The following is a 13,259-nucleotide window of genomic DNA, read 5'->3' as shown; positions in this document are numbered from 1 at the left end:
CTTCTTCTTCTTCTTCTTCTTCTTCTTCTTCTTCTTCTTCTTCTTCTTCTTCTTCTTCTTCTTCTTCTTCTTTTTGACTGTGACCAAACAATATCAAATTTCCAATACCGCCATTCGTTGAACATAAATAAAATGGAAATGTCAACGTTGTCCATGGAGCTCACCGACGCATGTTTTCCTCAATTGATGATTTATCCTGTTTCATTTTTACTACCACAAAAACCTGGCTAACAGGGGTCTGTAGACTTTTTTATACCCACCCCATACAGATTGCTAGTATGGTAGTTAAATGTAAAGGTCCATGTGGACATTATTTAAGGGATGTGTTACCTGAGATAGTTGAGGTGGCCATTCTCCACATGTGGAACCAAAAATATGGGCCCCATGTCAGTTTCGACTAGAAAACAAACGTGGGGACAATCTTAGAACAAAGTGGCATTAGGCTTGTTTTCTTTTTTTGACAAGATCACCAGTAGATAAACAGAAAAAAATGTAAAGTCATCTTATGTTATGAGGTAAATCAATCTAAACCTGAGCACAGAGAGCAGTGGTTGTCTCACACACAACGTGCATTTAGTGCAATTTATTGACATGTACTGACTTACCGTATCCACGTTAACCACTCTTTTCTCCACAGGTTCCTCTTCCTCTTCGTCAGTACTGTACTCCTCCATTGTTTCGCCACTGGCAAAGTAGATGGTCCTGCGGGGAAGCTTAACCCTTCCCTGCCTCGCACCTGAGTCGCCCATCTCCACTCTCTCGAAGTCTTCCACCACGTCTTGACTCTGAACAAGCACATGCACAAGCACTATTAATGTACTGTTTATCTTTTATTGTAGTGCCAATGGCAATAGCTTTTTATTTCATTGTAATAATCTCAGATGACATTATGTCTCACGTTTCAAATATGCAACACTTTGTTATATGCCCACGTAGGCGAGAACGATAACAAAGCAAAATCAAAAACACAACAAAAAGCCGAGGGGAAAAAACGTCACTGATGGTTTGAATTAATTGTACTTACGACGAATCATCCCAAACTGGCATTAAAACGATCAATATACATTATTGGGGACGTCTTCAAACGGCTAATGCAAGCTAAGGAAGTGAATCACAACATGTCAGTCGACTTCGATCAAAAACGAAACCACAACATAAAACGAACCCTTGCGTGGACTCACCTTATTACCTTCCATAGTTCGTCCCAATGAAACGTTTATATTGGTTAAATACAATGACAAGTCTGCCATATCACGAAAGGTTCTTCGAGCAACCTCGACGTTGTTACTGTTTATTGAAAACACAGATATCACATTTATGTAGATGCAAGTTGGATGCGAGCACCTCCGCCATATTTGTTGTGGCAGAACTGTCCCGAAAAACATTGGTCCGCAACCTTTCTTCCGCCACGGACCGGTTCATGGGGATGGGAAGAGTGAGGGGCTTGGTTCATAACGTACATTTGAGGCATATATGCGCCGTAAAAATCAATTCATTATTATTATTATTATTATTATTATTATTATTAGTAGTAGTAGTAGTAGTAGTAGGGGGGGCTTTCATTTGAAATTCATAACCGGAAGCGCAATTGTCTGTATACTAAGCTTGACCGCTACACGTCAAGAGCGAGTCTTTGGTGTTTCTGTTTTGGTCCAAGCCGAAGCCGCTCACCAAAATGACGGCCAAGAAGTCTGGCTCACGACTGGAGACCGAGATAGAGCGGTGCCGTTCAGAGGGGCAATGGGATAAGATACCGGAGTTAGTTCGACAGCTCTCAGCTAAGTTGATTTCAAACGGTAAGATGTATATTTATGCCGTCAAACGTACACGCGGCCTTCCTCTCTATCGGAATCCTCAGGACTTCCTGAACTAGGAAACGTACGTGGGGTAATTGGACATCTCGACATTATGACTCGTGCTTGAATCATGGAAACCAAAACAATATTTGATAGTTCTATGATAAATATAATGTAAATGTCATCTAAATAATGGCAAACGGACACACATTTACTGCTCCATGCAGCAAACTCCCCGCCACTTCAATTTAGTTTCCAATGTATGATCTGCGAAACAGTATATGTGTATTAAATGTTATTTTCACTGTAATATTATACGCCACTGCCAAATTTGCGTCTATCGAAAATATCTTGGACACATAAAGAAGTGAAACCACAGTGGCCCAACTGAAAATGTCAAAACGTCTTTATAGGTTATTCTCAAATAATATTGATTTATTAAAGGCAGGGACGTCGCTAAATCGGGGCGAGGAGGTGCAATACCCCCGTCAGATATGTGTAGCCCATTTAAGATACTCCAGCGTTTCTAGTTTATATTTTAAATATATGCATTGGTGACACCCACCGGGAGGAAAGGAAATTCTGGAGATGTGCCTGTGTAAATGTCTTTTAAAAATGCTGCCTTTATTTATTCAATAACTACGAGCGCTGGTCCCCGACTGGGATCAGCAATAGGATTACTTGTCATAATTCTGGTTGGTATGTGTATACGAACAGTTGGTTGCTGTCATGGACATCTCGGTTAATCTTAGTCCACAGCGATTCAAATTGTTTTTTGTTACAACCCCCACTTTGAATGTTCTTAAACATGAATTAATCATATGAGAGGTGCAACAATTATTCTCAACTAATCAATTATCAAATTAATTGGTATTAACTTAATTTGGTAACGGATTACTGATTTACTTGTGTCATTTAAATTTGTCCAACTACTTGGAATGCATGGACTAATTCTTTATGCTGAATCAAAATAAAATATTTCTTTGACATATTACAAACCAAGTTATTTGTGTAATATCTGAGCTGTCACTTTGAAATAATGTCCTGTTTTTGACTAAAGGCATGGAAATTAAAACATTAAAAAAAAAATCCTATTCGTTGATTTTTCAATAAAATAATCAACAGATTAGTTGATTATTAACATATCCGGCACTCCTTATTTGCAACTGGAAACCATATGTTGCTCTGATCATTGATTCATTTTAAATAGATTGAAGATTTGCCTGGTTGATTGAACATTTCATGAATTTTACCATAATTAAATCCAATCAAGCAGAGTGTATGATGATGATGATGATGAAATTTTTTTTTTCTTCCAAACAAATATTTTCATGTGTACAGATGACCTTGGCGAGCTGTTGTTGGGGGAATGCAAGCTTCTGACATACCTGAAGGAGAATCCAATCAAACAGGGTGCGAGTCCAAGAGGCCCACGACCAAAACTGGTGGAGGTCAGGAAGCACCTCACTGCTGCTTTGGACAGAGGAAACCTCAAGGTAACCACCCAAGGCCACATGGCACACAAATGGACACACCATAGACCGATATACACTGTAGACCAGTGGTTCTTAACCTTGTTAGAGGTGCCAAACCCAACCAGTTCATATGCACATTCACAGAACCCTTCATTAGTGAATAACAAAAATAGGACTTTTTACAAATTCAAGACATAAAAATCGCATTTATTAAGAACAGAAAAAAGTAAATAACATTTCAAAACATACGTATAAGTTTTTTTTTTATTTTACGACATACTATCACGACAGTCACACGTTGACTACTGAGCGAACTAAATTTCCCGCAGCACTGATTGGACAAGTAATGTAATGTGATCATCTGCAGCCAGTGACGGCCAAGCGGGCGTGTCATAACTAATTGACATGTTGTCGGGTATGTCTTAACCTCCATGGCAGAGGCTCCGTTGAACCCCTGAGACCGATTTACCGAACCCCTAGGGTTCGATCGAACCCAGGTTAAGAACCACTGCTGTAGACCTTGGTGGCAGTTTCTTTTTGTTGTTAAGTGTTGAGATATTTGAAGCATCCAGTTTACCACTGTTTAATCTTTTTAATGTTTATTGTCTGCTTTGCAGGCTGATTACCTCCAGGAAGCAAGTCTGCTCATGGCCAAACTTAGTTATGTTGAGGCAGAATACACAGACGCTTTAGGTAACACCCTGCTAACTTTCAGATTAATTGATCACATTATGTCATTTTTAATGAAAATGCCCCGAGTTGCAAAATAATTGAGTTGATTCTTTGCAGGTCACTATAACAGGGTGAATCTGGACGACATGCAGCTGGTGGGAGCTCCAGTGTATAGGCTATCTATGATAGCAGAAGCTTATGCCACGAAAGGTACACACAAAACAGAAAGACATACGTTGTTTGACTTGCTGCAGCCTAAAGTGGCTGTGCAAAGCACTAGAATTTGCACCGACCTCAGAAGAAGAATCCGAATCATCTTTATTGGCCACGTACATTAAACACGGAATTTGTAAATATTTCATTCTAATTCTGTGTGAAGTGTTGACTGTGCGTTTTTGGACATGCACGTTTATTATTGAGACACATCACATTATTTCACGATACAGTATTCATATACACAGGTCTCAGATATTCACGCGTGTAAAGACCATTCCACCTCCATCCGCCTAGTGGCAGTGTTCCTGTTGCTATTTAATGAGAGCGAGCCATCTCCCGTTTCTAGTTTAAAAATTGGAAAATGACATTAACAAACATGTAAATTGGGTATAAATGTGTGGATCTTCAAAACACATGTGAAAATCACCAAAATATTTAGTTTAGTTTGGAGACAAATCTTTCCCCATAGGGATCATCTGTAATTTTGTGGCAGTAGGTGATTTTGAGATCAGAGATGGAGGGAGTAGGAATGCCACTAGATTTGTGTTGCTCAATGGTGAAGTTTTGAAGAAACTCAGGTTTTTAATTTAATTTTTTATTTTTATGTCATCCTGTCTCACTGTGTCGTCTCTCTCCCTCAGGCTTGTGTCTAGAGAAAGTCCCAGCCGCTTCTCCGCTGCTGTCCAATAAGAACGGCGGTTCTCCCTCCTGCAATCGGAACAGAACTGAGCGAGAGCAAGAAATCATCACATGCTATGAAAAATCTGGAGACATTGCTCTGCTGTACTTGCAGGAGGCTGAGAAGGTGTGTGTTTGTGGACTGTGTTGAGGTGTCTTGCAGTCAAGTTTTTGTAAGGCTAATTAGAGTAGCAACTTTGCTTATGTGCTCATGTGCTTTTCGGGCAATTAAAAACAAATTTCTATTGGAGAACAAAATGATGAGATTCAAAAAATGACTCCAAATGCTCTGGAAGGCTGCATAACATTGAGGAATTCTATCATTGCAACCTCCTATAACTTGGTAGTGCTTTTGGAGTGATGATTGTGTACAATTCTTATTTTTTTTTCTCAGGCATTGTCAGCTGGAATTCAGAATCGCAGCCCGAAGCCTGGCCCGACTTCCCAGGACCAGGAACTGGGTTACTTCCTTGAGACTGGCCTACAGAGAGCCCATGTCATTCACTTTAAGAACGGGTAAGACAGCACCTGCTATTACATCGCCATGTGTGGGATGACAAGTAATGAACTGATGCCAACAACAGTTGTATGTCCTTTTAAACTCAAACGGCAACTTAATTGTTAGGATGCGGTAAATTACCGTTAAAAAAATATAGACTGCAATCCAATGTCAGGTTGATGCTATATTTTATTTACATGAACATAGGTAATTCCCCAAATATTTTTGGTGTGTTTCTTTGAACAACAGTTGTATGTCCTTTTAAACTCAAACGGCAGCTTAATTATGTTAGGATGCAGTAAATTACCGTTACAAAATGTAGACCGCAACCCAATGTCAGGTTGATGCTGTATTTTATTTACATGAACATAGGTAATTCCCCAAATATTTTTTGGTACGTTTCTTTACTTGGTACGCCAGTATGTAGAAGCTCTTTTCACTGAAATTATATTTTTTATTTTTATATTATTTAATCGATGAGTCTGCCCTGCCATCCAGCTACGTTGCTCATCTGGACTAGTGCACATCGATGCTGGGCACACATTGACATCATTATTCACGAGTTATTGATCGATTGAATCAATCTAATTAAGTAACTTATCCGCTTTTGGTGACTAGTTGACCAAAGTACTTTTATGGTGTGAATACTCACTGAGATTCAACAAACTAAGTGGAGAAAATTATAACAGGAAAAGTTCCTCCCCACACCCGCCCAAAAATCTGTGAATAGGCAGATTTGATCATATTGAACCACTAAAATGCGAGCTGTTGTTCTCATGCAGTTTTTAAAAAAATGTCTCTGTTCAGTAGAAAATGAATGATGCCTGAATGTGCCATGTTGAAAACTAGTGCAAGAAAAGATTTTGCGTGTGTGTGATTCATTCCCCTTTTCGCTCACGCACAAACAGACATCTGCACGATTCGATTTTTTTTAAAAAGCTTTTTTTCTGAGATTGCCCCTTACGCATGTTTCTTTTTCATGCATAGAAACCTGACGCAAGGTGTTGGGCGATTTCGAGAAATTCTTCGAGCTGTTGAGACCAGGTCCCCTTTTCGCTCACGCACAAACAGACATCTGCACAATTCGATTTTTTAAAAGGCTTTTTTTCTGAGATTGCCCCTTACACATGTTTCTTTTTCATGCATAGAAACCTGACGCAAGGTGTTGGGCGATTTCGAGAAATTCTTCGAGCTGTTGAGACCAGGACGACACAGAACCTGCGCATGGTATGGAGCAGGCTGGAAGATTGGCTTTTGTTAGGTGACAGACTTTGTTCAGGCTTCCCGTTGAACTCTACATCACTTGTTGTTTTCTAAAGCGCTCTAGAAATACATTACAGTCGGGTTAAAACAAGAAGTACATTAGGAATAGTGAGAGAGACTTCGACTGATCTTTGGTGCCAGAAAATAAGTGTATTTGTGTGTGTCTCTATGCACACGTGTGTATGTTCAGACCATAGCAAGACAGCTTGCAGAGATCTTGCTCCGAGGAATGTGTGAACAGAGTTATTGGTCTCCTGTGGAAGACCCGCCTACTGTGTCACCGCTGGACGATCCCACGCGACAAGGACACGTCCAAAGCAAGAAGTACAGCTTAAGCCGACGCCCACGCGTGTACTCGGGAGAGAAGTAAGCAATCATGTTTTTGTGGTGAATGGAGAGAATAAGTAGGACGAGAGTGGAGCAATATCCGCAGCTGTTCAAAACAATCTATTGTCAATGTTGCAATGTCCTCAATGTGCTCATCTTTCTGTTCTCTTTTTCCCCCCTCACCCTTTTGGAATCTCTTTACTCATTTCTCTCCCTCAGTCTTTTTTGTCCCCAGGAGAACACAGAAGAAGCATTATTGCTGCTCCTCATTAGTGAGTCCATGGTAAGACATGTGCCAATGGCATACACTGCTCCAAAGTCATACATACTCAGCGTAACTTTACAATTGTGTGTATTTCAGGCTAACCGCGATGCTGTCCTAAGCAGGATCCCGGAACACAATAATGATCGAATCATTAGTCTACAGTCCGCCTCTGTGGTGTACGACCTGCTGACTATTGCTTTAGGCAGGAGAGGGCAGTATGAGATGCTATCAGAGGCAAGTAATATTGCAGTCCTCAGTCTACTGTATATACCGGTAATCCTGATTGCTGAATGAAAAAGCCACACTCACAGACTGTCCAAAATTCCACAAAATGTCGATAAGACACAACTGTGAAATATGTGAAATGATATTTCGTAGAGAACTATTTAGTTTATTGCGGATCATTAATGTGATGTCTTCATAAATCGTCCATAGAGCACTAAGTGGAAGAAACTATTTTTCTCCCTAAAGTTGAATTATCTTTATTTACTACAGTGCTGTGAAGATAAATTGTTTTTGTTTTAATCATAAATTGTTTATTTGTTCAAATATAGAGAAAAGCTATATAGTATGTAAACAAATTTATTCATGGTAATGGCAACTATTTTTTGACACCTTTCTCACTATGCTCAACTTCACCTTTTTTAACTAACCTTGTACATGTTTCTTTTTCATGCATAGAAACCTGACGCAAGGTGTTGGGCGATTTCGAGAAATTCTTCGAGCTGTTGAGACCAGGACGACACAGAACCTGCGCATGGTATGGAGCAGGCTGGAAGATTGGCTTTTGTTAGGTGACAGACTTTGTTCAGGCTTCCCGTTGAACTCTACATCACTTGTTGTTTTCTAAAGCACTCTAGAAATACATTACAGTCGGGTTAAAACAAGAAGTACATTAGAAATAGTGAGAGAGACTTCAACTGATCTTTGGTGCCAGAAAATAAGTGTATTTGTGTGTGTCTCTATGCACACGTGTGTATGTTCAGACCATAGCAAGACAGCTTGCAGAGATCTTGCTCCGAGGAATGTGTGAACAGAGTTATTGGTCTCCTGTGGAAGACCCGCCTACTGTGTCACCGCTGGACGATCCCACGCGACAAGGACACGTCCAAAGCAAGAAGTACAGCTTAAGCCGACGCCCACGCGTGTACTCGGGAGAGAAGTAAGCAATCATGTTTTTGTGGTGAATGGAGAGAATAAGTAGGACAGTGGAGCAATATCCGCAGCTGTTCAAAACAATCTATTGTCAATGTTGCAATGTCCTCAATGTGCTCATCTTTCTGTTCTCTTTTTCCCCCCTCACCCTTTTGGAATCTCTTTACTCATTTCTCTCCCTCAGTCTTTTTTGTCCCCAGGAGAACACAGAAGAAGCATTATTGCTGCTCCTCATTAGTGAGTCCATGGTAAGACATGTGCCAATGGCATACCCTGCTCCAAAGTCATACATACTCAGCGTAACTTTACAATTGTGTGTATTTCAGGCTAACCGCGATGCTGTCCTAAGCAGGATCCCGGAACACAATAATGATCGAATCATTAGTCTACAGTCCGCCTCTGTGGTGTACGACCTGCTGACTATTGCTTTAGGCAGGAGAGGGCAGTATGAGATGCTATCAGAGGCAAGTAATATTGCAGTCCTCAGTCTACTGTATATACCGGTAATCCTGATTGCTGAATGAAAAAGCCACACTAACAGACTGTCCAAAATTCGCAAAATGTCGATAAGACATAACTGTGAAATATGTGAAATGATATTTCGTAGAGAACTATTTAGTTTATTGCGGATCATTAATGTGATGTCTTCATAAATCGTCCATAGAGCACTAAGTGGAAGAAACTATTTTTATCCCTAAAGTTGAATTATCTTTATTTACTACAGTGCTGTGAAGATAAATTGTTTTTGTTTTAATCATAAATTGTTTATTTGTTCAAATATAGAGAAAAGCTATATAGTATGTAAACAAATTTATTCATGGTAATGGCAACTATTTTTTGACACCTTTCTCACTATGCTCAACTTCACCTTTTTTAACTAACCTTGTGGCCCAAGGTTCACGGTATTTTATTATTATTTTTTGTCATGTCGCGGGCCACTGTAAAATGGATGGCGGGCCGCAAATGGCCTCTGGGCCATCGTTTGGGCACCACCGGTCTACTTATTTCGCCTCCTGACATGACAGCTGGTGGACCAGAATTTCTTGGAAGCCGTCCGAAATTCGTTTCCCACGTCCTCACCAATCTCCTCTCATGCCCAAGGACTTGCCTCAGTGACTGCCAACGCTTCATTGCTCTTGGTCCGGCAGTACCTATCAGCTTCGTCCAGAGTTCCACAGGCCAAAAATTCTCGATAGCACTCCTCCTTCATCTTGATGGCATGCCTTATCATTCGCTGTCCTCCATCGAGTTCGGGGATTACCACCACAACAGGCACTGACCACCAGGTCGGGGGGAAAAGTCGACCACAGAATATTGTCGTTTATTTTTTTGTGCCCCAAGGTATTGCCCGGACAATTGTACGCCATCAACACAGACATTTCTAGGCCAGATAAGTCCATTGTACGCTATCGAAACCACTTCTGATCTTTTTTCACAGTTTATTAGCACTCTCTCTTGGTGTAAAGTTGACACTGCAGTTAGTGAGATTTTCCATGTTTGGGGCGTGTCTTGTCAGGTGTCGCCATCGTGAATTTATTGTTTGGCACAGTTTTGACAGTGGATGCCCTTCCTGACACATCCCACTCGTTTTAACACAGGCACTGTCTTGGAATTACGGTTCAGCATACTCATTAGAATGTGCGTGTTCATAACTGGGATTTGAACCGTGGTCTATGTAAAAGGCAGCAATCCACCGCAATGCTCAACTGCGAGGTTAACGTGTTTTTAATTTACCATCGCCAGTTAGAACGCAGCTACCCCAGCATCGCTCGTTGCAAAGTCGTGGTTGCCTGACAGTGTGATCGTAAATAGCCATTGACTGAATCGAGCCTGTGCCAGCCGCATGAAAATTAGCTGCAATATGCGAACCACTACATTGTCAATTGCTCCATCTAAATGTCTCCTTGTGTTTTTTATTCAGTGTTTGGAGCGCGCCATGAAGTTTGCCTTTGAGGAGTTCCACTTATGGTACCAGCTTGCACTTTCTTTAATGGCTGCTGGGAAATCCGCTCGCGCAGTTAAAGTTTTGAAGGAGTGTATCCGTCTAAAGCCAGATGACCCCACCATTCCGCTACTGGCCGTCAAACTTTGCATCGGACCCCTGCACTGGGTAACAGCTGCGCTCAAGCAACAAACTCTGAAGCGTCATCCAGGTCTGCTTTCTAAATCACAGGTGTTTTTTCCCTCATTAAATTCATCCTAGCTGGATGAGGGTGAGTGCTTTGCCAAAATGGTGATCGACATGGGGGAGAAAGCAGCCGAGTTTAGAGCCAAAGGCCACTTGGCAATTGGACTGGTTTACAGCCTCAAAGCCACGGATGGTAAGTCTGCGTGTGCGCTCGCTCATGTGTCCAGCAAGTCTGAGACTCTGGGCCTCATGTACTAATTTTTTTTTCACTTACTAATTAACACACAGATTTGTGCTTAAATCGTCCATAGGCACGTTTGACATACAAATCTGTGACTCATCGTTATGTTTGTACTTGACCGTGTGTGTGTATTCTGTGAACTAATGTAGAACCTCTCAAGACAATGCCAACACACAAATAATGATCTGCTTTCAAAAAAAAAAAATGTCCAACACAAATGTTTTACGCAACACGCGCAACGTATTGAAACTACAGTCATCCATACAAACGAATAATCTTGACGATAATAAACGTAAATTGTGAATTTGCTGATAAGTTGACTAATGTCCCAAAGAACCATGAAAAGGACACTTCTCATCACTTTTACCCTTGTGCTCAAATGCTTGGAACTGCAGTCGGTATTGTATGTTTATCCGTATCGATCAAGTACACATGCACGCTACAAATCTTGAACATTTCACGATATATCCAGTTGACAAATAGCCATCAAAAGATCAGAGGCGCACGCGTAACTCTGACCGGCATGAATTGTGTAATTTCAGCGGCTTTGACATATATTCCTTACGATCTATTTTAACAACTTGCGCCGTGTTTGTTCATCTCTCGTCTCCGAATGTCTTTTTTCAAGGCATGTTTTGTGTGCAGCATTCTCTTATTGAACTTTGGATTCAATTAACAATGATTCATATCGTTATTATGTGTTGTCACTTTCTGCATTTATCACGTTTTCTGATGATACAAACGTTTTGAATAGAGGATTAAGATTAAGAACGTTTCGAAGATCTTGTGTCCTACACTATGAAGCTTTGGGATGCGCTGAAATGCGTTAAACAAATGCCTTTTTATGGGGAAATCGGTGCGCGGTAATGGAAATTGTAGCGCCACTCTCACAAGCGATTACATCGAATCAATATTTATTCTTTAACCTACACACGGTGGTGTGAAGAAAATCGGCCAGTGCACACGTGTCAGATGGTAATTTTGCCCACCCACTCAACTTGTGCACAAAGAAAGGAACATTTCTAGACATTTATCGGTGAATAAGACCCATTGTTTTATTTTGTAATGCAGCTGACTGCTTTTTTTCTCCTACTGTCCGTTTCTCCATAGCATCATTGCGAAGCACACAGGAAGAGTATCAAAGAAAAGCTTTGGGAGCCTTCCAGAGGTTTGGTGTCTTTTTTTATTTCCTTCTTTTTCTGCTTATTCTCGTCTACCCACATCTACTTCAGAATGGTTTTCAGTTGGGGTGTTCCAATCAGGGTTACATGCTGCTGATACTGATACGATCATCTGTGAGTGTGTTTAGCCGAAACTGATCATGATCACGTGAATTTGGTGTAAAATTAAAAATTAACTGCTCCACAGCCAAATTATGATTCAGTTACTGGTTTGACTTTTTGAACTATGATGACAATTTTCCATTTGTCCCTTCAAGTATTTGTACTGAAACGTGTGTATATATGTTCAATAGCTCAAAATAACAACAAGAAACTCTTGGTTCGACAATTGCCCATTAAAAAAGATTATTGAGTAAATAGAATCTAAAATAAAGTGCTATATTTCTTCATTTTGTTTTGTTACTGTTATGACTTAAGACATGGGTGACCATAAAATGGTAAGAACTAACTTTTTCCACCGCGACTCGGAATTTGAACAACCCTATTGGATTCTTTGTAACATTCTGTCATTTAATAATCGTTTGAATGACATTTTTGAACATGCAAACTTCCTCTGTGTTGACAGAGCTCAGAGTTTGTCTCCAACAGACCATCTAGCAGCCTTCTACCTTGCACTGCAGCTTGCTGTGTCCAGACAGGTAACCACGCCTGTTTAAAGTAAACATACACATACCATTGACCTTTGACGTAGGAATATGAGTCATGAAGTCAGGGATGTACACGAAAACCAATTATGTGAAATAGTTGTCTGTCCCTCAAATGTAGAGAAAACCTGTAGTCTCTGTGTGTGTGCGTTTGTGTGTGTGTGTGTGCGCGCGCGTGTCCGTGTGCGCCTGTGTGTGTAGATTCCTGAGGCGCTCGGCTATGTTCGACAAGCCTTGCAGCTTCAAGGGGATGATGTTCACTCCCTTCATCTGCTGGCCCTGCTTCTCTCAGCACAGAAACATTACCAGGATGGTCTCAATATTATAGAAATGGCCCTATCTGAGTATCCAGAGAACTTCAAGTGAGGCACACCCACACAACACCCACACTCGCATGATGCATCCCATTCTAGCCACAATCTGACCTTGTGTTTATGGATGTGCTGGGCATCCTTTAGCTTGCTCTATACCAAGGTCAAGTTGGAGAGCATGTGCAGAGGATCAGAAGAAGCTTTGCTCACCTGCAAACACATGCTGCAGATCTGGAAAAGCTTTTACAACCTTACCAATCCCAGGTATGCACATACGCGTACGGTTCCATAATGAATCTTGACTGGTTGAATGTTGTGATCAAATGGAACACCCAGTCTGTGTTTGTGTGGTTTGTTGTGGCAGTGATTCGGGGCGTGGTAGCAGTTTGTTGGATAGGGCTGTAGCTG

At 40.9% G+C, this 13,259-nt stretch overlaps 2 protein-coding genes across 4 annotated transcripts in view; one reads left to right on the top strand and one right to left on the bottom strand.

The window, feature by feature from the left end:
* The window catches only part of fam177a1 (family with sequence similarity 177 member A1), a 4,707-nt gene extending 3,376 nt beyond the window's left edge, over window positions 1-1,331 (bottom strand). The window contains exons 1-3 of one of the 2 annotated variants that reach the window (XM_019876157.1): window positions 1,182-1,331; window positions 606-785; window positions 331-397 (exon numbers count right to left, since the gene is read on the bottom strand). In XM_019876157.1, coding sequence (XP_019731716.1) covers window positions 331-397; window positions 606-785; window positions 1,182-1,250 — 316 coding nt within the window. In that variant the 5' untranslated portion in view covers window positions 1,251-1,331. The remainder of the gene's footprint in view (window positions 1-330; window positions 398-605; window positions 786-1,181) is intronic. The other variant, XM_019876156.1, reaches the window with a different exon arrangement.
* A 243-nt stretch (window positions 1,332-1,574) lies between these two features.
* Window positions 1,575-13,259, top strand: part of ttc7b (tetratricopeptide repeat domain 7B) — a 28,622-nt gene continuing 16,937 nt past the window's right edge. Inside the window, exons 1-16 of one of the 2 annotated variants that reach the window (XM_019876100.1) lie at window positions 1,575-1,796; window positions 3,138-3,292; window positions 3,889-3,964; window positions 4,061-4,153; window positions 4,801-4,964; window positions 5,232-5,353; window positions 6,485-6,563; window positions 6,790-6,965; window positions 7,146-7,209; window positions 7,288-7,425; window positions 10,268-10,456; window positions 10,550-10,667; window positions 11,826-11,883; window positions 12,462-12,534; window positions 12,742-12,902; window positions 12,999-13,115. In XM_019876100.1, the coding sequence (XP_019731659.1) occupies window positions 1,676-1,796; window positions 3,138-3,292; window positions 3,889-3,964; window positions 4,061-4,153; window positions 4,801-4,964; window positions 5,232-5,353; window positions 6,485-6,563; window positions 6,790-6,965; window positions 7,146-7,209; window positions 7,288-7,425; window positions 10,268-10,456; window positions 10,550-10,667; window positions 11,826-11,883; window positions 12,462-12,534; window positions 12,742-12,902; window positions 12,999-13,115 (1,904 nt within the window). In that variant the 5' untranslated portion in view covers window positions 1,575-1,675. The remainder of the gene's footprint in view (window positions 1,797-3,137; window positions 3,293-3,888; window positions 3,965-4,060; window positions 4,154-4,800; window positions 4,965-5,231; window positions 5,354-6,484; window positions 6,564-6,789; window positions 6,966-7,145; window positions 7,210-7,287; window positions 7,426-10,267; window positions 10,457-10,549; window positions 10,668-11,825; window positions 11,884-12,461; window positions 12,535-12,741; window positions 12,903-12,998; window positions 13,116-13,259) is intronic. The other variant, XM_019876101.1, reaches the window with a different exon arrangement.

The sequence above is a fragment of the Hippocampus comes genome, unplaced genomic scaffold, assembly GCF_001891065.2.
Source record: "Hippocampus comes isolate QL1 unplaced genomic scaffold, H_comes_QL1_v1.1 scaffold252, whole genome shotgun sequence".
Lineage (NCBI taxonomy): Eukaryota > Metazoa > Chordata > Actinopteri > Syngnathiformes > Syngnathidae > Hippocampus > Hippocampus comes.
The sequence above is the reverse complement of the archived record's forward strand: the minus strand, read 5'-3'. Positions and strand labels throughout refer to the sequence as shown.